Source organism: Microtus oregoni, unplaced genomic scaffold (assembly GCF_018167655.1).
Source record: "Microtus oregoni isolate MIOR12 unplaced genomic scaffold, Mior012 000016F_ref0000370, whole genome shotgun sequence".
Taxonomy (NCBI): domain Eukaryota; kingdom Metazoa; phylum Chordata; class Mammalia; order Rodentia; family Cricetidae; genus Microtus; species Microtus oregoni.
In genome coordinates this window covers 33,080,439-33,101,532 of record NW_024543075.1, presented here as the reverse complement: position 1 = coordinate 33,101,532, position 21,094 = coordinate 33,080,439, and the positions used below count along the sequence as shown (strand labels likewise).

At 47.6% G+C, this 21,094-nt stretch overlaps 1 protein-coding gene across 3 annotated transcripts in view; it reads right to left on the bottom strand.

The window, feature by feature from the left end:
• Positions 1–9,664: 9,664 nt before the first annotated feature.
• Positions 9,665–21,094, bottom strand: part of Dkk3 (dickkopf WNT signaling pathway inhibitor 3) — a 45,753-nt gene continuing 34,323 nt past the window's right edge. For 2 of the 3 annotated variants that reach the window (XM_041667020.1, XM_041667021.1), the window contains exons 5-8: positions 15,502–15,594; positions 14,088–14,232; positions 12,730–12,886; positions 9,668–11,991 (exon numbers count right to left, since the gene is read on the bottom strand). In XM_041667020.1, coding sequence (XP_041522954.1) covers positions 11,775–11,991; positions 12,730–12,886; positions 14,088–14,232; positions 15,502–15,594 — 612 coding nt within the window. In that variant the 3' untranslated portion in view covers positions 9,668–11,774. Of the gene's footprint in view, positions 11,992–12,729; positions 12,887–14,087; positions 14,233–15,501; positions 15,595–21,094 lie in introns of all 3 variants that reach the window. The other variant, XM_041667022.1, reaches the window with a different exon arrangement.

The following is a 21,094-nucleotide window of genomic DNA, read 5'->3' as shown; positions in this document are numbered from 1 at the left end:
TACAGCACCATATACATAAAATAAATAAGAAATACTTAATGAGAACATAGCAGATGTTGACTGTCATTTGAATGTAATTAAGGTATTCTATAATATCTTAAAAGTCTCTTGGGTCTGGTTCAGGCTTGGGACCTAGACATTAATCTGCTCCCCAGGACTGACTTTCTGGCAAGCAGCGGAAGTTGGTAGAGTGGGCTTACTTGCCTTTCTTCTGGTTTGGCATAGTGTCCTCAATGGCTGGCACAATTCTTCCCATGTGTCTGTCCCTTGGTGTTTGCCTTCTGCTCTGGGTTTATTGCTGCTGTGCAAGTCTTTGCAGGCATGTTGCACATACCAAGAATAGAGGAAATGCTTTGTAGAAAAGAAAACTTAAAGGCCAGCTTCCCAGTGCATGGGGGTGAGCCAGGAACAGGAGCTTTCTCAGTGAAGTCACAGAAGTGAGAGGCAGCTTCTCGGGGCTTCAGGGAGTTGGCAGATCCTGAAGCAGAGCAAATGCACTGAATTGTGACCATTCTCTAGGGACCACAGAGGTTTTGAAGGGCTTTTATTAGGGCAGATGAATTGTGTCAGCCAAGTACAGACTGTCAGAACCACGTAGCTGTACTTCTAAGGCCCTGGCTAAGGTAAAGAGCAATCTAGTCAAGAAATTCATAGCTTTGGTTTCATGGCTATGGCCCAATCAGAAGGCCTACAGGGACAGTAATGGTGACAAAGTGGAGGAGCCTGCTCTAGAAGGTTAATGTCTTGTCATAGAAAGTATGCTACAGTTAGAAAGATGGATGATTCCAGGCCCTGGCTATATTGTGAGGATATGGTGGCACACCCATAGTTGGAAGCAGCCTGATGGTCTGAGCTGTTTGGGAGCCCGTAATGTAAATCTGTACCTGACCTGTGACTCTGGAATGCAGGAACATCCTCTGCTGGGTTCTAGGATTTTCTTTGCCATTGATCTGTCAATCTCTCTGGACTCATCTCTGGTCAGCATCAAAGACCTTGCAGTTCTCTAACCTATGATTTGCAAGTTACAGAGTAGTGTCCAGTAGTGTGGATTATTTCACCCAAATAGTTCTGCACAATTTTTGAAAAACTATACTTTAGTTTCACTAATCGTCTTATAAAAATTTTGTGAATCCTGGAATCAAATGCAAAATGGTATGCGTGAAGTTTTCTGGGGGCTAGAAGGTGGCCTGTGTCCAGTTTGCAAGAGTTCATGACTCAAAAGAGGCTATTAGACACCTCAGCTGAGTGAACGTGGAATTTGACGATGCTCCTTCAGGGCAGCCAACATGGGGGAGCCATCATTCCTAGACCTGTGTTGGTTTTTGTAAGTTGACTTTTAGAAGCCACAAAAACGTTGGATTACCTCAAGAATTCGTCGACATCGGTGATCATTTAGAAAGTGCAGCTCTCGGTAGGGTCAAGGTAGGAAGGCAACTGGCGCATTGAGAGAGGTATGTTACCCCTGCTGCCTACTGCCGCTAATCATCCCAGAGAAGTTGCTTGTGATTGGAACTGGAAATTACCTGGACCCCCCTCACAAATTACTGGAAGATAGCACCCTTTTCTGCCTTTGCATACCCCCAACTTCCCTATACAGTGAGCACACTGATTTCAAGCTCGTGCTGCTCGGGTAGCATGCTTAGAGCCAGTTTTGGGAAATACAAGAAAGGGTTTTTTTGTTTGTTTGTAACTAGACTGTGCCCTGTTGGATATCCCCACTGGGAAACCTGTTCTCAGTGCAGTCTGCAACTTGCATTCCTTTGCGTATTACAACAATCTGATCTTGAATTTATGTCACTCAAAATAGTGTGCTCCCTCAGCGCACACTGTGGTTCGTTAGTTACAAGGCTGGATGCAGAAAAAGTAGGTCCTAGCACCACTCAGCTATTCAACAAACTTGACCCATTTTTTTAGGGGGGGTATTATAACCATGAACTAATTTTTTTCTTTTTACTGTTTTTATTGAGCTATTTATTTTTCTCCACTCCCCACTCTTCCTCCTCCTTCCCCTTCTGCCCTCTCTCATGCTCCCATTTTACTCAAATCTTGTCTTTCTCTACTTCCCATGTAGATTGGATACATGTATGTCTCTCTTTGGGTCCTCTTTATTGTCTAGGTTCTCTGGGATTGTGAATTTTTGTAGGCTGGTTTTTCTTTGCTTTGTGTCTAAAAGTCACTTATGAGTGAGTACATTATTATATTTGTTTTTCTGGGTCTGGGTTACCTCACTTAATAAGATGTTTTCTAGATCCATCCATTTGCCCGCAAATTTCAAGATGTCATTTTTTCCCCTGCTGTGAATTACTCCATTGTGTAAATGTACTACATCTCCTTTATTCGTCCTTTGGTCGAGGGGCATTTAGGTTGTTTCCAGGTTCAGGCTATGGCAAACAATGCTGCTATGAACTTAGGTGAGCACATGTCCTTGTGGTATGATTGAGCATCCTTTGGATATATACCCAAAGTGGTATTGCTGGGTCTTGAGGTAGGTTGTTTCCTAATTTTCTGAGAAATCACCACTGATTTCCAAACTGGCTGTACCAGTTTGCAATCCCACCAGCAATGGAGGAGTGTTCCCGTTACCCCACATCCTCTCCAGCATAAGTTGTCATTAGTGTTTTTTTTTATTTATTATGTATACAATATTCTGTCTATGTGTATGCCTGCAGGCCAGCAGAGGGCACCAGACCCCATTACAGATGGTTGTGAGCCACCATGTGGTTGCTGGGAATTGAACTCAGGACCTTTGGAAGAGCAGGCAATGCTCTTAACCTCTGAGCCATCTCTCCAGCCCCCGTCATCAGTGTTTTTGATTGTGGCCATTCTTACAGCTATAAGATAGAATCTCGGAGATGTTTGATTTGCATTTCTCTGAAAGCTAAGGATGTTGAGCATTTCTTTAAGTGTCTTTCAGCCATTTTAGATTCCTCTTTGAGAGTTCTTTATGTCTGTATCCCATTTTTTATTGGATTATTTGTTATTTTGATGACCAATTTTTTGAGTTCTTTGAATATTTTGGAGATCAGCCCTCTTTCTGATGTGGAGTCGGTGAAGATCTTTTCCCATTCTGTAGTCTGCCTTTTTTTTTTTTCTTGTTGACCATGTCCTTTGCTTTAAAGAAGCTTTTCAGTTCGAGGAGATCCCATTTATTAATTGTTTCTCTCAGTGTCTGTGATGCTGGGGTTATATTTAGGAAGTGGTCTCCTGTGCCAATGCATTCAAGTGTACTTCCCACTTTCTCTTCTATGAGGTTCAGTGTGGTTGGTTTTATGTTGAGGTCTTTGATCTATTTGGACTTGAGTTTTGTACATGGCAATAGATATGGATCTGTTTTCATTCTTTTACATGTTGATATCCAGGTATACCAGCACCATTTGTTAAATATGCTTTCTTTTTTCCATTTGATTTTTTTTTTTTTTTTTTTTTTTTTTGCTTCTCTGTCAAAAATCAGGTGTTTGTAGGTATATCGATTGATATCCGGGTCTTCAATTCTATTCCATTGGTCTTCCTATCTGTTCTTATGCCAATACCAGACTGTTTTCAGTTTTCAGTACTGTAGCTCTATAGTAGAGTTTGAAGTCAGAAATTGTGATGCCTCCAGAAGTTCCTTTATTGTACAGGATTGTTTTGGCTATCCTGGGTTTTTTACTTTTCCATATGAAGTTGAGTATTGTTCTTTTGAGGTTCGTGAAGAATTTTGCTGGGATTTTGATGGGCATTGCATTGAATCTGTAGATTGCTTTTGGTAAGATTGCCATTTTTACTCTGTTAATTCTACCTACCCAAGAGCATAGGAGATCTTTCCACTTTCTGGTGTCTTTTTCAATTTCTTTCTTCAGAAACTTAAAGTTCTTGTTTACAGGTCCTTCACTTGTTTGGTTAGAGTTACTCGAAAATATTTTATGTTATTTGTGGCTATTGTGAAGGGTGATGTTTCTCTGATTTCTTTCTCAGCCCATTTATCATCTGCATAAAAAGAGGGCTACTGATTTTTTTTTGTTGTTGTTAATTTTGTATCCTGCTTCATTACTGAAGGTGATTATGAGTTGTAGAAGCTCCTTGATAGAATTTTTGGGGTTGCTTATGTAAACTATCATATCATCAACAAACAGTGGGAGTTTGACTTCTTATTTTCTGGTTTGTATCCCATTGATCTTCTTTTGTTGTCTTATTGCTCTAGCTAGAAACTTAAGAACTATATTGAATAGGTAAGGAGAGAGTGGACAACCTTGTCTTGTTCCTGATTTCAGTGGGATTGCTGGAAGTTTCTTTCCATGTAGTTTGATGTTGTCTGTTGGCTTGCTGTATATTGCCTTTATTATGTTAAGGTATATTCCTTATATTCCTGCTGTCTCCAAGACCGTTATCATGAAGGGATGTTGTATTTTGTTTGACCTCATCTTTTGACTTCACATGTGTACACATACATGGATACATCCATATGAATATCTGCCTAAGTGCGCACATGCACACACACACACACACACACACAAAACCCAGAGATAGTTGTGCCCAGGATCACTTCTGTTCTTAATTTGGCCTCAAACTCCTGCTAGACAGTCTAACTCTCCCAGAGATATCCAGGGCCCAAAACAGAATCCCAGGAACTTCATGCAGCACAGAGGTTGGGGATGTGATAATTAATGGCCAAGGACCTTCTCAGGGTAAAGATTATGCTGTTCATGTGAGCTCCATGTAGTCACACAAGCCCTTGAGAGTGGAGAACTTTTCACTGAATAAAACCAGAGGGGCCAGTTACTGCTGGTTTTGAAGAAGGGAGCTCTTGTAGAAATGGCCTCCGTATTTGTTGCTTTTCTGTTGCTGTAATAAGACACCAGAGCCAAAGGCAACTTGAGTTTATTTTGACTTCCAGTTGGCGTCCATGACAGTAGAGTGGCATGGCGCTGAACCAGGAAGCTGAGGCACATGTTGAACCCACATGGGAAGCAGAGAATCAAGGCAGACAAAGCCTGCCCCCAGTGACACACCTCCTCCGCCACGGCTGCATTGCCCAGCCCTCCCCAAAACAGCATCACAAACTGGGGACCAAGTGTTCAAGTGTCTAAGACTAAAGGGGACATTTCTCATTAAACAACCACCATCTGCACCCACTTGTCTTTGAACAGCTGGTGCTCAGTGTGCAGCAGTCTCTGAAGGTTGTGGGCCATCAGGGAAGTGGAGCCTTGCTGGCAGAAGTGGGCCACTGGAGGTGGGCCTTGAGATCTCCCCACTTCCCATGCACTCTGCTTCCTGGTAGGGAAGTCACACGAACAGTCATCTCCACTCCTGCCACCGTCGTGGACAATTCCTTTGAACTCTAAACTCCTCCCTTAAGTTGTTCTTGTCAGATATTTATAGCCACAGAAATAATAAAAGTCATACAGGGGCCATGGGTCAAGGACTGTTAAACTAACAGAAGTTAAGAAGTGAGTACTAGCTGAAGGCTGGGGAGGGGTGGGGGGAGAAAGGCAGCCTGACAGCTCCCAGCTTCCTCAGAGGGCCTTGAAGCCAATGCCACATCCTAAGCACCTGTCCTGGTCCTTTGCTGGGCTCACTGCTAAGGAGCTGAACCGTAGCTCCTGCTGCCATTTCCCTGGCAGGAACCGAATCCAAGAAAAGATCAGGCAGCCAGTGAGAGCGATACTCAGCTCAGCTCTTCCCATGGTCCAGTAACAATGGTGATGTGCGGTCTTCTTGGCTGAGCATTCGGGCCTTTCACAGGGTGGTTAGCTCTAGGAAGGGGACTTGATACATGGTGGGTACCAAACAGGCTTTTTTGTTTGTTTTCAATGAAACCATGAAACCATTTTCAGACTCATCTCTACGCATTTCCTCACGCTTGCCTTAGCTTCCAGTCATCCCATCCATCAAGAATCTCATCCATTTCCCCTCTAAGTCACCCTGTAACCTTGTCCTTCCCTCTCATGGCAGCCCTCTAAGCTAAGCCCTCCGCTGGGGCTCCTCTAGCGCTCAGCTGTTTGTGTTCCATCTTTTATTGACATGATTCAGAGCAGAGAGTCTCATCTGGGAACATCCAAACCTTGCTCTGAGCAAGCCCTTCACACGTAGCTGCCGGGTGACCCAGGAGTTAAGGGGCCCTGGTAAGTTGCCATCGGATAAAGAACACCTCCATGTTTGACAGTAAAATAATCAGTGCCCCCTTGAAGCCATTTCACCTACCTTCTCTGTCCTCCACCTCTCCGAAGCCCCATTCTGTCATCTGCTATACGGAATTCAGAGAGTCCGCGCCTGTTGCCCTGTTTGATGGAGGAAGGCCATTGGCTAATAAAGGAACTGCCCTGGCCCATTTTATTGGTTAGAGGATAGGTGGGAGGAGTAAACAGAACAGAATGCTGGGAGGAAGAGGAAGTGAGCTGAGAGACTCCACAGCTCTCTCGGGAGCAGACGCCTGAGAGAGAGACGCCATGCCCCGCTCCCGGGATGAAGCTCCGACCCAGGATGGACTAGGCTAGAATCTTCCCGGTAAGACCGGTGCTCACAGATTATTAGAGATGGGTTGATCAGGATGTGAGAATTAGCCTGTAAGGGCTAGGGCTAAAGGGCCAAGCAGTGCTTAAAAGAATACAGTGTCTGTGTAATTATTTTGGGGCATAAGCTAGCCGGGCAGGCGGCTGGGGTGTTGGGGACGCAGCCCTGCCACCCTTATTACTTCATATGGCGCCCACGTGGACAACTGCTTCCACATAAAGCCTTAGACAGCTTGGGAAGTAATTCTAGAACAAAATGAAAGCATTGTGCCTGGTTTCTTGGTAGCAGCAATTTCTCGGTTCTACTCTGCTTGCTAGAGGCAAGCAAGCGCCTCATCTAAGAGAGGCTTCCTGACTCAGCTTTAGCTGCAAAGCCTGCAGCTCATTAAGAGGTCCTGCCACGAAACACTTAAACGGTGTTGACAAAAAGCTGAACACATGCTTTTCGGTTTTCAGCCGCAGCAGGAAAAAAGCTGTGCCGTTTAAAAATGCCAACTTTCTGGGCTGTCCTGCCAGGACAAACTCTGACTCTTTTACGCAGGCGGTTTGTGCGGTTTGCAAGCACAGGCTGCTGAAGCTCCCTTGCTGGCTACAGCCAGTACCTCAGCCATGAGGCTGGAAAGCTAAGGAATGGGCTGGATCCAGCTGGCAAAGCCACGCCTTTAATCCTACTGATATTGCTTGGTAAATTAAAGACTCGTGTGGTCAGAAAAAGAGAGATATACAGTAAAGAGAGATTCAAAGACAAAGAAAATTTTTAAATGGTTTACAGTGTGTTAAAAATATATGCAGACTAAAAGTTGAAGTTCTTAAAGTAAAAAACAAAAAAAGGAAGAGAGTTGTGTGTGGTTGCACACACCTTTAATCCCAGTGCCTAGAAGGCAGAGACAAACAGATCTCTGTGAGTTCAAGGTGTAGTAGTGTACACCTTTAATCCCGAATGCCTGGGAGGCAGAGACAGGCGGATCTCTGAGAGTTCAAAGACAGCCTGGTTTACAGAGTTACTTCAGGTCAAAGATACAGAGAACCTGTCTCAAAAAGCAAAGAGTTAAAAGTAAAAATAAACAAAATAGAGGTTAAAACAAAGCTGCACAAAGATGGAAAATACACAGAGAATCTTGATACTGTATGCTATTATGCTCTCTTTGAATTGTTTGAATGCTGAGGAAGGAGCAACAGCTGCTAAAAGATATTTGTTTATAAATGCTGCTGAACTAATCCAACATAGATATTTTGAATTTGGATCTAAGGATATGATACTTTGGAAAGGAGTTTCTTATTTTGTTTTCACAGAGGATGAGACGCTGTTCATTTCTTCTATTCCGATTTGGTATGATGGACCACGCCCTCCTGAAGGGTTGGTGTGAACATCTTCAGAAAATTGCTTCGCTCAACTGCCAACTGAGATGAAACTAGCACACAGGTTATACCGTGAAAGACCTAATTAACGACGCCCCTATTCAGCAGGAAGCAGTTTGGAGAGAAAAACCTGCGCCCATGTTCCCAAATATGGTATATAAATGTTCTTTTACATTTTAAGGGGGATATGATATAGATATGAATAATTTACATTAGTATAGATTTTGCTTTATTGATAGAGATTTAAAGTCAATTTTGTTATATGTATAAGTGTTTCTGATTTTGATTAAGGTATTGTGATTGTGTAGTTCATTTAAATATGTACTGTATAATTAAGAAATATAGGTTGTTAATGGATAATCATCGATAATAGTAAAGCTTGTAGTCATGTTAGTTAGATTTTCTAGATATATAGAAATATATTTTAGATAGACATTCTTCATGTCTTTCAAAGATTATAGAATATGGCATTTTAAATGTTTTAATAACTGAGGATTTTTCAAATGACAATGAGACACTCTGCTCCTGGCAGTACCAATGTACTTCAAGAGGAAGATGGGCATCGAAGAGGCACCTGATGGAGTTTGATAGCATTTGGGCAAGAAACTGCTCTTGCCTGGACTACTGCATAAACTGGACACAGAGAACCCGCAGAGAGAGGACTACTGAACTTGCCTAAGGTGAGATGATCTTTCGGGGTTCCTGATTCATGAAAGAGTCTGCGAGACATTCTGCAGGACACAACAGATAGTGACTGAACTGACTTTGAATTTTCCTGCTTTATGGAAATGTCTGCTGGATACCATGGGCCTGAAGGCTGAAGATGGATGCCCCAACGGTACAAAAGAACTTTGGGTGACTGTCCAGGCAGCGAGATGTCTTTGTCATTTCTAGAGTTTGAAGTTTCTTAGTTCTTGTTTACTTAGGTAATATTATATCTTTCTGGAGTCTTTGATGGAGTTAAGAATAGTTAGTTATAGTTATAGTTTTCCTTAGTTATGATAAAGATTATTGTAACTTTGACTTGATAACTGTTTTGTTATATGTAATTTTGCTATGTTAAAGTTAAAGCTTTTTTTTTTTTTTTTGTTTAAACCGAAAAAGGGGAAATGATGGAGGAAGGCCATTGGCTAATAAAGGAACTGCCCTGGCCCATTTTATTGGTTAGAGGATAGGTGGGAGGAGTAAACAGAACAGAACGCTGGGAGGAAGAGGAAGTGAGCTGAGAGACTCCACAGCTCTCTCGGGAGCAGACGCCTGAGAGAGAGACGCCATGCCCCGCTCCCGGGATGAAGCTCCGACCCAGGATGGACTAGGCTAGAATCTTCCCGGTAAGACCGGTGCTCACAGATTATTAGAGATGGGTTGATCGGGATGTGAGAATTAGCCTGTAAGGGCTAGGGCTAAAGGGCCAAGCAGTGCTTAAAAGAATACAGTGTCTGTGTAATTATTTTGGGGCATAAGCTAGCAGAGCAGGCGGCCGGGGTGCTGGGAACGCAGCCCCGCTGCCCCCATTACTACACCTGTTGACCTAAATATAATCTAGTCCTTAAAGAGCTTGGTGTGTCCCAGCTCTGTTATGGACTAGGTAAACTATCTCCCTGCCTGAAGACCTATTGGTTAAAGGCTTGTTCCCCATGGCACTACTGGGAGGCTACAACAATCTTCTTTATCAGCCTGCGTAGTTTTTTTTTTAATATGTTGTTCATTTATTCTGAATCTTCTCATTTGTAGCTAAAACCATAGGATTTCAGCATACCAGATAAAACACAGCAAATTTTAACCAGCACAGGTTTTAGTGACAAATGGACCCATACTGTGGACACAGGTGACTAGCAAGTACTTATATTTACCGTTTTTCTAAATGTCTATATTTCTTTACTGTGATATCTTCAGATTAGAGATTTAAAGTCGTTTAGATGCAAAGGTGTTATGTGGAAAAGTTATTACATAGCCCTTCTGTGTCTTGGAACCAAATGGGTTTTTGAATCATTTAGGAGACACCCTCTGTACCTGTCTATGAGGCAAGGAGTTCCCAAAGAGTTCCAGCTGAGGAAGGAAACTCACCCTTTTGGGTGGGATGGCACCATTCCATGGGCTGGGGTCCCAGAATAAATGAAAGGGGAAAGAGGAGAATCTGAGTCCTGGCATTACCCTTTCTCTGCCCCCTGGTCCTCAGAACTGTGGGAAGGAGCCCCACACTCCACCCCTGTGCCTCGCCTGCTACAAAATGAACCCTCACCCTTCAGGCAGCTCTTGTCAGCATCAGGAGAGTAGCTAAGACCAATGCGGCAGAGCCTGGGGCGCCCGTGGGGCCTCGTGAGAGGGCCCCGGTCCTGGGGGAGGACTGTGTGTTCCTCTCTCTCTCTCTCTCCCTGGGAGCAGCCTGACTCTACCACAAGCCCCCCGCCATGCTGTGCTGCCCCACCACAGTTTCCAGGCAACAGGATCACAACTGACACCCAAAACAGGGAACAAAAATAAGCTTTTTTAAATACATAAATTGCCTCAGGTATTTCATTAGAGTGCCCGTCCTGCCCAAGCCCAGAATTGCCTTTGATGACAAGGTGCCTCCAAGAGACGACTTACTTCAGGAGATGGCAAGGAGTTTGCTCTCCTAAAACTCATTCCCATCCAGACAAGGATAAATGTTCCAACAGAGTCTAGAAGCGAACCACAGATGCCTGGAAAATCTGCCTCTATGGAAAGACTTTTCGTCTCTTTATACCACAGATTGTTTTATTTTATTGTTCTGGATGAAGGGGGGTTATATTTATTGAAAGCCAAAGGGGGAAAAAAAGAAGCCCAAGAATTATCAAACAGTAGCTAAAGTAATTTATGCATGATCTTTGAGAGCAACGCGTGTGCTTATACATAATTTAAAACTCAGACGAAAGCATGCTTCGACAACTGGGCGCGGCTCTAAAGCTGAATCACTCTGGATGAGGACAGGATGGAAACAGTTCCTGGCACCTGACACAGTCCTCTGAGACCCGACGCCCAGCCCAGCTTCTGTCTGGACATCACAGCCGTCCTTCACACAGCCTTCCCTTGTGGCTAAACGACTGCAAATTTCATTTATAACCCTGGCCCTACAATTACCCAAATGTCCTTCCTGTGAATTCATTTACACAAACGGCCCTCCAATTACTGACTTTCGGAGTTATTGAAGCAAATGGCAGAGGGCAGTGTCCATACCACTGGCCTTCACGCTGTTACTTCTAACCTTAGAGGGATATGCAAACTGGCCTGGCTTTAGTTCCAGGCATGCCTTAAATGCACAAAAAAAAAAAGAAAGAAAGAAAAGAAGAAAAGGATTTCACTCCCCTCCTTTTGGAAGTAGTTGGGGGCTGGTGGAGGGGGGGAGTGAGAGAACAGGGGCTTGGCGAGAAACCCACTCTGGTTTGCTCCCAAGCTGCGTGGAGTGGACTGAGCGGATGTGAAGGGCATGCTGACAGTGAGGTAGGAGGAGCAAAAAGAGAGGGTGGAGGGATGAAGGTGTGGGAGGCCACAAGAGCAGCCTCGGCCCACAGAAGGGACACAGTACAAACGCAATGGCTACATTTTACCAGGTCCTTGTTTACAGAGCAGGCACCCTCCTCCATATCTTCCTGGGGCCGACCATGGGCAGACTTTACCCCTTTCTGTCTTCTCCTTTCAATCAAATCTGAACAAAACAGAACGTCTGGCCATGGTGTAGGGTGGCTCGCCATTGCCCTCCCCCACCCCATCAGTCTCTCCCAGCCCCAGAGCAGCGGGGCAGCTGGAACAAATGTACTTGCGCTGCACCTTGTCAAGCCAGGGAAAAAGCTACCGGGAAGGAGCTGTGGAGAATGCCTGGCTAGCCCCACACCTAGGGGACACTCCCGGGGAAATAAATTAGCCATGTCTATTGCACATCTACCAGCAGCTCAGCTGGGTCTGAGTCTAAATCTCCTCCCCACCCAGGGACTCCGCAGGGGCAAGCTCCCCAAACGCCATTTCCTGGGCCAGGCTCTGCTCCAGGTTCTCCAGCTCCTGGCGCACCTCCCCAATGAAGCCGCCATCTTCATACTCATCAGGGGTCTCCCTGGGCAGCAGACTCTCCTCATTTTGGTTGTGGCTACTGATGAAGGCTGCCTTGCACACATACACCAGACTGTGGCTGGGGAAGAAAGTTGAGATTTGGTCAAGGTTCTCTCTGTTATCCTGGAGAGCAAAGCCAGGCTTGGAGCATGTCAGGTCCATGTGAAGCCTTGGGCTGTATTCTATGTAGGCCTTCAGACCTCACTAACTACTTCCTGTCAGGGTGCATCCTGTCACCACCATCTTACTGAAGAATCAGCAGGGAGAAAGTCCTCAAGGGGCCGTCACAGGCCTCCTCTTCTGTGACTAACTATTGGCTTGTCTGCCCTGATGTTGGAGATTTGGAAATTCACTATCACATGGAGTCCCCTCAGCCCTCTGCCCATTTGGGTTTCAAGAAGGAGGCCCAACGTAACCCCACATCTGCTGCACACATGGTGACCCTGGGCCTCTGAGGGAGAGGAGAGGGGAATTCTGGCTTTCTTCCCTGTGCCTCTAGATTCTGGTAGAACAGAAGGCTGAGAAGAGGGTGTGGGTAGGACAGAGATGTAGAGAACAGCTCTGCCAACTCTGAATCTTCAGTTTCATGAGCCTCTAACCTACAGTGCCCTCCACATTGGTGGTCCACCCCTCTTCCATGCCAGCTTCCTCTCACACCATGATGGTGTGGTCTGGGCTCCTTCCCTCCACACCCTCCCCCTGGTGATCTACCCCACACTGAATCAACATCTCTTCCTAGCCAAACCTGCTTCTAAGTCCCCCTGGATGACATTTTTCCTGCTCTCAGGCCCCGGTACAGCCACAGATGGGACCTCACCTCTGAGGCTGGCAGAGGAGTCCAGTGGCACAGGGGCATCGGTCCAAAGCGCCTTCGGGCTCCAGTTCCCAGGTGATGAGGTCCAGCAGCTGGCTGGCAGGGTCATGGCAGAGCTCCCCCTCCACAGGCAGGAATGTGCACACGGGGAACAGCAGGCCTGGAGCAGTCAAGCGTCACCGTGAAGACAGACACAGAAACAGACACAGGCTTGCTCTCCTCCCTCAACCCCACGTGAGGAAAGAATCGAAGGAGTGGACAGACTGAGAAGGATAGTGTACAGTTGGGATGAACTAACCCCTGAGGACTGGATCGGTGACGGGGGTCTTGCCTGAAGAGCGGAGCTGGGGGTTGGAGGCCAAACCACCAGGGGAAAGGAAGAGTGAAACCAAGACCCTCTAGCAGGGGCAGAGTGATGTGGGATTCCCCTCTGTATGCTGTGAATATCATTGGCTAACAAGGGAACTGCTTTGGGCCTATAGCAGAGCTGCAGGGGAACAGAGCTAGGTGGGGAAACTCTAAACAGAACGCTTGGAGAAAGGAGGTATAGAGTCAGAGAGAAGCCATATAGCCCCATCGGAGCCAGATGGAACTTTAGCAGGAAAGTCACAGCCACATGGCGATACACAGATAGATAGAAATGGGTTAAATTAATATGTAAGAGTTAGTCAATAGGAAGCTAGAGCTAAGGGGCCAAGCAGTGATTTAATTGATACAGTTTCTGTGTGATTATTTCGGGGCTGAGCAGCCGGGAATCAATCTGACAACAGCAGAGAGCTAATAAGGGCCTGGGTCAGGGCAGAGGGATGAGTCAAGGAACAGAAACAAAAGAGGACAGAGGAGCTGGGTGGGCAAGGCCTTGGAAGAGGGGGTGGAGCAAGCTCTGGAATGCTGTCCTCCATGCAAATCATGAGATGGCAGGCACAGGGAGGGACAGTAGGGTTGGGGAAAGGGAGCTGGGGAGGAGCTGAGAGCTTTCAGACACACTCCTGGCAAAGGAGAGGGCCTCAGAACTGAAAAAGAGAATCTACACAAAGCACCAGGCCAATGGTGCCTTTGTGGGATGTGGGTGGGGAGAGGCTTCTGGGACCTACCCATCTGGGGATGCTTCTCCTGCCCTGGACTCAGGCATCCTAAAGGAACTTAACTTGCATAGTCAACAACTGGGGAAAAACAAAGCAGGAAGTTCTCTCCCTACTCTAGAAAGAGACTGTGGGGCTGGGACACACAGTGGAAGCATCTGAGATGCTGTTGCAGGGAGGCAGGACCCTGAAAAGATGTGGGTAGCATTCTGGGGCCCAGCAGAGCCTCCTGAGCGGTGAGGACCGATTTCCCCAGCACCTCCTGGGGAACACACATACCTCTTTGGAAGGCACAGCACAGGCCAGGTTGGCAATCCCTCTGGTTGTCACAGATGGTCCCGTTGCTACCCTTGGTGGCCTTTTTGGTACAGTGACCCCAGACACACAGCTGGTCTCCACAGCACTCGCTGTCTCGGGTGCACAGCTGCAGAGAATTGAGGAAAACACAAGGCCCAGGGCATCACTAGTCTGGAAACCTGGGTAGCTGGTACTTCAGCCTGCTTGGCCCAATCAAAGAGGGCTCACATTAGTGGAAACTGAAGGAGGTAGCTGAGAAGTGTGGCTGTTGGCACAAGAAGGGTCAAAACACAGGGAAAATAGTACCTGAGAAGATGAATGTCTAAGTCTTTCCTACCCAGGTCAAAGACTTTACAAAGAGAACCTGCGTATCTCTGGCGCCTCCAGCCCATGGCTCTATCCTTCACCCTTTTCGTTTATTTGTTGTTGTTGTTTGAGACAGGGTTTCTCTGGGTAGACCTGACTGTCTTGGAACTCACTATGTAGACCAGGCTGGCCTCAAACTCAGAGATCCGCCTGTCTCTGCCTCCCAAGTGCTGGGGTAAAGATGGGCAGCACCCCAGTTTATCTTTCACCCGTTCTACGAGGCCTGCGGAAAGAAAGGTGGCTCAGGACCCAGGGGGAGGCAGCAGCAGTCTCACAAACCGCTAAGTCAAGTCAGAGCCAGGAAGACCCAGTCTGGGGGCAGCGTGCGGGGAGCAGGGACCCAGAGACCCACAGGGAAGAACAAAGAGCAACAAGAGGTCCCAAGGACCATGCCCTGTGATGGGGGTGGCCTGGAAGGACACCAGCAACTGCCTCACCAAGATGGAGCTGAACCAGGTCACAGGAACCCTTTATTTTCCAAATTTACTGCGCTTTATTTTACTGTCAAAATAAGGGAAAATATCAAGATTTCAAGTTCGTGAACACACAGCTTTGTCCCAAAGGTCTGCTGGGTGAAGCAGAGTGTTTCCTTTGCCTGGGGTCATGTTTCTCTCACAACCCACTTTGCTGGGGAGTCCTTCAGCCTCCTCCTGGCTCCTCCCTCTACGTATTTATTAAGCAAACTGGAAGCTCGGGGACCTGGGGAGCAGTCCAAGAGGAAAAAGTCCCTTGTCTGGGGACTGCATGTATGCACTACTATGTCTGCTGCTGTTCACTGTCCCAGAGGAAGGGAGAGAGCCTCGCATCCTCTCCTCCCTCCCTCTCTTTGCTACCCATGAGTCACACAATATGACCAGAGATTATGGGGTGGCTGCTGGTCTGCTAGAATGACACCCTTATTACTCTAGGTACCAAAATCTGGGACTCCTCCCCATCACTCAAAGGCTCTTGCAAGCAGGTGAGCTGAGAAACCCTGGGACTGCTAATCTTCTCCCCCTAGCACAGCAACAGAGACTACTGGTGTCTTTACCATCTGCTGGTCCCGGCACGGCTGGCAGGTGTACTTGAAGCTGGAGAACTGGCAGTACCTGGTGGGCCCGCAGTCCTCATCGATGATGCATTCCTGGGAGGGTAGGAAGAACAGTTTGTCAGGAAAATGCAGAGGTGTAGAAGATCTGAATGCCCTGGAAGGGCAGAATCTGGGTTCATCCCCGTCTTGGGGGAAGCACGGCCCAGAAGTGTCTGCTGGCTCCAGCCACACCGGGGCCTGCTCAGGCTGGTTGGTGCTTGTCCCCTATCCTTCACCTGCAGTCCACACAAAGTCTATCTTCTCAAGACCCCAAGATCCTTGAGCCGCCCACGTCCATCACACAACTGACATCTGTGTTCAGTGTCCCCCACATCCAGGGCTGCGAGCATGGGGACGCAAAGTTGCTCATACGTAGAACAGATGGTTTTAAGAAAAGGTGCTAATGAGTTCCAGGCCCTGTGCGACTGCGCAGAAAGGGCTGGAAGCCAGGCTCAACACAGTCCCTGCTGCCTAAGAAGATACCAGAGACCATCTCCCTTGGCCCTGGCCTTGGAGGCCACAGGCCTGCCCGCAGAGAGCCCTCCACAGGCTCCTGGCTTCTAAGAAGCAGTCAAGAGGCAAGGCAAACTTTAAAGTGGGAGTCGGATGGCTGGAACCCCACCCTCCCAGCCCAAGGGCCTTCTTATGGCTGCCAGCTCTGCTTAGCGAGAAACATCTGTCTGAGAGTCAGACCCACGGTTAATCTCAGCCACCGGAAACATGGGCCAGGAGTGGAAACAGTCAAGGACATCATCCATCACCCTTCCCTAGGACAGAACCTTCCTAGCAAGTGGGAGCAGGAGGTGACTTCTTCCATGTTGGGGAATGGTGGCACAGAGGGTCATGGCACCCTACAGGAGAGGCAGCTAACGCAGGCAAAGGGGTTATTTTCCACCACTGTCTTTGAGTAGAGGGGCCCAGGACCTAAATACAGTAAGCAGAGATGAGGAGGGCTCCTGAGCTCTGGCAAGCAGTCTAGAAAGATCTCTATGAAGTGTGGAGTCTGCCTCATTCCCATCTCGGGGCATCCTCCATCCTGAGACCCAGTGTGGAGCCCTACATGCCAAAGCACGGTAGGTCAGGGAGGACCTCAGCGCCTGGGATGGTTCTCAGCTTCACTCTGTGAGTTGAGGAACCTGTACCAGTGGATATGGAGGTATCTTGGGGATCTGTGGCCCTAAACATGTGCGAGCTGGGTCTCAGCAGACAGGCCCTGGTTCTCCTACTATTCTTTTTAATGTTGTTGTTGTTTGGTTTGGATTTATTTATTTATTTATTTATTTATTTATTTATTTTTGCGACAGGGTTTCCCAGTAGCTATGAAGCCTGTCCTGGAACTCACTTTGTAGACCAGGCTGGCCTCAGACTCACAAGGATCCGCCTGCCTCTGCCTCCCAAGTGCTGGGATAAAAGGCGTTCACCACCATTGCTGGGCAACTATTCTTAAGTGTTATTACTAAGAAAATTGAGTAGTCGCTGGTGTCCTTGACCCAAGTCTGACTGTTCCCTGGCCAACGCTACAGGTCTGAAGAGATGGGTGTTTGGTTCAGGACAGTTGCAGGCCTAGCACTAAGCTAAGGCCCCACCAGGGGGAGCCTGGACTGCGTTCTGCTCACCAAGCCAGGAAGACAGAGACATCTACAACATCATCCCCCAGCCATTTCAGAAGGGTAACAGAGGAGAGGCCTGAGTCAGGATGCCTATGTTTGACACAGACATGTGTCTCACACGCCAAGCAAGGTCTGGGCTCACTAGGGGCTCACAACAGAAGACGTGTACTGCAATTTCTCAACAAAACGCCAAAGGAGATCCCATCTCCTGACACCCCAAAAGCGACCTAACCTCACTGTCCCGCACATGGTGCAGGAGTCCTGTTCACCTAGCTCAGAAGCTGCCGGTCCCTTCCTCTCAACCCCGCTGTGCTGGGCTCTGCAGGGAGCTGACAGTGCAGCCCAGGTGTCACCGAGAGCTGCAGCACATGGGTACCTTTTCCCCTCCTGTCTCCCACGACTTGCTCAGCCCAGCAGACCAGAAATGTCAGGAGGGCCACCGTTCTGGCTTATACCAGGAAGAAAACAGACTATCTCAAGCCAAGGGGCTGAGCCTACGTCTGCTGGATCCAGGACCCCAGAGTGGCAAGAGAAGGTCCACGAGGATATGAGTCACCCTGTATCCATCATGTTCCCAGTCCTCCCACACAGCCGCACAAGTGTAGACTCCACAGATGCACGAGGCCCTCATATAAAAATACATAGAATTTGCATCCAACCCACATATATCCTACTAAAAGCTTTATCATCTCTGGATTTAATACCCAATTCAATGTGTATGCTGTGGAAATCATGGTTATATTGTACTGTCTAGGGAACAATGACGTCTGCCACAAATGCTATTCCAAACAGGTTGGCTGTGGGTGTTAATCCTGCGGCGCTGAGACTGACTGTAAGACACAAGGTGTCCTTCCTGACACCTACCACACCCTCCCATACACAGGCCACAGGCTCCTGGCATTTCTCCCAAAACCTAACAGCAAGAGAACAGAGTGGGAGGGGGTGACATTTGGGAAGGAGGAAGAACCAGCAGGCACCAGGGACAGAAATGACGTGAAGAGGTCTCTGCCTTTAATAAATTCAAAATTCAAGCATGGAAGGGAACAAGAAGGGGGAGGAGGAGGAGGAGGAGGAGGAGGAGGAGGAGGAGGAAGAGGAAGAGGAAGAAGAGAAGAAGAAGAAGAAGAAGAAGAAGAAGAAGAAGAAGAAGAAGAAGCCGCCGCCGCCAACTCCCTCGGTAGCAGGCACATGTCTCACGTGAGGACGAGACCTGGTCCTCTAACCTTAGTGGAAGAAAAGGGAAGGTTGGCACAGCTAAGAAATTCAGCTTCTCTTTCCTGTGTCACAGCTGAGCCCACTCTACAGGGTCCTAAGTAGCCAACTGTGCCCAAGTCACCAAAAGGGCTGAACAAGGGAAGAGGCTGGGGAGCTAGGAGCATCGGGAGGCCCTGCTGTTTTCTGGCCATGGACTCTTGGTGCTGTGCTTTGATTTCTGAGGGCTGGGGACCTCCCAAACCCTCCAACTCTTAGACTCCAGACCTGAAGGCAGACTGACACTCAGAACAGAGACTGAAGTCCAACAGAGAGCGAGGAGCCTGGGCCACATCATGTGGCCTGTCCTGCAGAGGAGGATGGGGTGGGTCGGTCTCCAGACTTCACTACACAGGTCTCTAACAGAGCAAGGTCACAGAAAAGCCCTGGCTGCCTCTAATACCCTCAACATGGTTAAGATTCCTATGCGCTGAAGTTCTCAGAAAAACAAAACAGCCACACGGCGATGAAGGTTCGATGGGGTAGATTCCTTGACTAGTGATTGTGGGGAGTCAGAACGTTGCCGGTACAGAGCCAAATTGTCCTGGGCTATTTTGGGCCCCATCACTATCTGTTCATTCCCACTAATATATTTGGCCCATCTCTGTAGCTTTTAGGCAAACCTTTTTGTAATGTTCTAACTGACTGTTAGCCTCTGTTAACCAACAGACAGACTGCCATCTAACAACAGCCAAGGCCTATAGCAGACAGTTCCCCAGTTTGCTGTCATCTAATAACAGCCGAGGTCTATAGCAGATAGTTCCCCTCACCTATCTGCTGTACCTACCAATGGATTTTTAAAGTCTTGATTTGTGGCAGGTTTTTGTTTCTGTTATGAGAAAAAAAATAATAGCCTTCATGAAACCATTACTACATTAGAACATGGAATTTATGCTAATCTGAATCCATGTCCCTGGGGAGTGGTTGCTCATATTTAGCTCCCAAATAAACTTTTATTCCCTTTTAGGTGATAGCTGTTTGTTGTTGTTGTTGTTTGCTTGATTTCCTTTTTTGATATCAACATTCCCATCTCAGTTTTAAGGTCTTGAAAAATCTGCCCAGGGTCACCCAGCTTGCCACAAGTGTCTCTTCCTCTCTGTAAACATCTCAGCGTGGACCCCCTCTTCAGTACCAGTCCCTTTCCTCTACCTGAGGCACAGCCTGGCAGCATCTGCCTGCACCAGGGCTGAGAGAGAAAACCAACACCAGAGGCTCTGCCGGCCTGGGTTGACAGGGGCAGCATGGGATTCTGTACACTGTAGCCATACTCTGTCTGTCTGTCCTGCTCCTCCCTCGGCCTGACAGACATCCCAGAAGCTGGACAGGAGCTGCAGCCATTCCAAGGAGGCCTTTTTTGTTGTCAGGAGCTATATTTAGGAAACCAGGCGGGAGGCCTGGAAGTGAAACCGAAAACAACACGGACTGGGCCAGGGCTGCCTGGAAACCACTCCAGGGCTGCCTGGAAACCGCCCCAGGGCCTTGATGAGACCCTAAAGAATGGAAAATGACACAGGAAGCTCTTGGCATCTCTGTTAAGCTCACAGTTCATCAGCAAAGAGGTCCTAGGAAGCAAAGGTCAAAAGCCTGGGGGTAGGAGGACAGCAATGGGTTCGCACAACTTCCAAGGCACCCGCTGGAGCCGGTGGCAGACTCCAGTTTGGGCTTCATTTTGCCGAGAGGAAAAGTGAGCCTCAGAGCCTCAGGCCATGGTGGGAGGTGAAGATTTCAACGCAAGTCCCTTAGATCCCTCAGGGGATCACTCTGTCTGCTGTTCTTACAAATGCCCCATTTGGGGTCTGCTAGATGGTTCAGCCCATACAAGTGCTCACCGCACAAGGCTGAGGACCTGAAGTTCTACCCCTAGGATCTGTGCCAAGAGAACAAATTCCACAAAGTTGTCCTCTGACCGCCACACTCATGCCACAACCACCCACACTCTGCCCCACAATAATAACCTATAAATTAAATGCTAATGCTCCATTTCAGATTTGCTCCCCCAGATCAAAATTTCATGTTGATGTCCTAGCCACTAAAATATACTGGAGTGATATTTCATTTGTATTTTAATAAATAAAGCTTGCCTGAAAATCAGAGAGTAAAACAGTTGCCCTGGTCAGCCTTACAGACAGTAATGACACACCCCTTTAATCCCAGTAGCCACATTAGTTTGCCATAGAAACCAGGCGGTAGTAGTGCATGCCTTTAATCCCAGAGAGGGATATAAAACGGGAGGAGACTGCTCTCAGCCAGTCTCGTTCTGAGATTCCTGGAGGCAGGATCGCCATTTCGAACTGAGGTAGAAAGAAGAGCCCGTGACTGGCTGCTTTGCTTTTCTGACCTTCAGGTTGAAGCCCAGTATCTGTCTTTGGGTTTTTATTAATTGTGCTACAAGATCCTTCAGAACATGTCCTAGAGATAAGGTCCTTGCAGCTCAACGAATTCAAATAAGGCCGTGAACTGGACTCCCTAGGAAAAGCTTCACCTGGGTTAAAGATGCTGCAAAGCTGACTACTTAGAACTTCCAGGTTGTGGGGGTTGGGATGTTGCATACCTAGAGCTAAATAATCTCCGACTCCACCTCTCCCCTCTGCTCTCATCTCCAGAGCCCACAAGGACAGGAACACCACTGAAGTGTTATGGAGACTCCACAACCTGCTTCACCTCAGTGTGGGCTGGTGGATCTCATTCTGGGA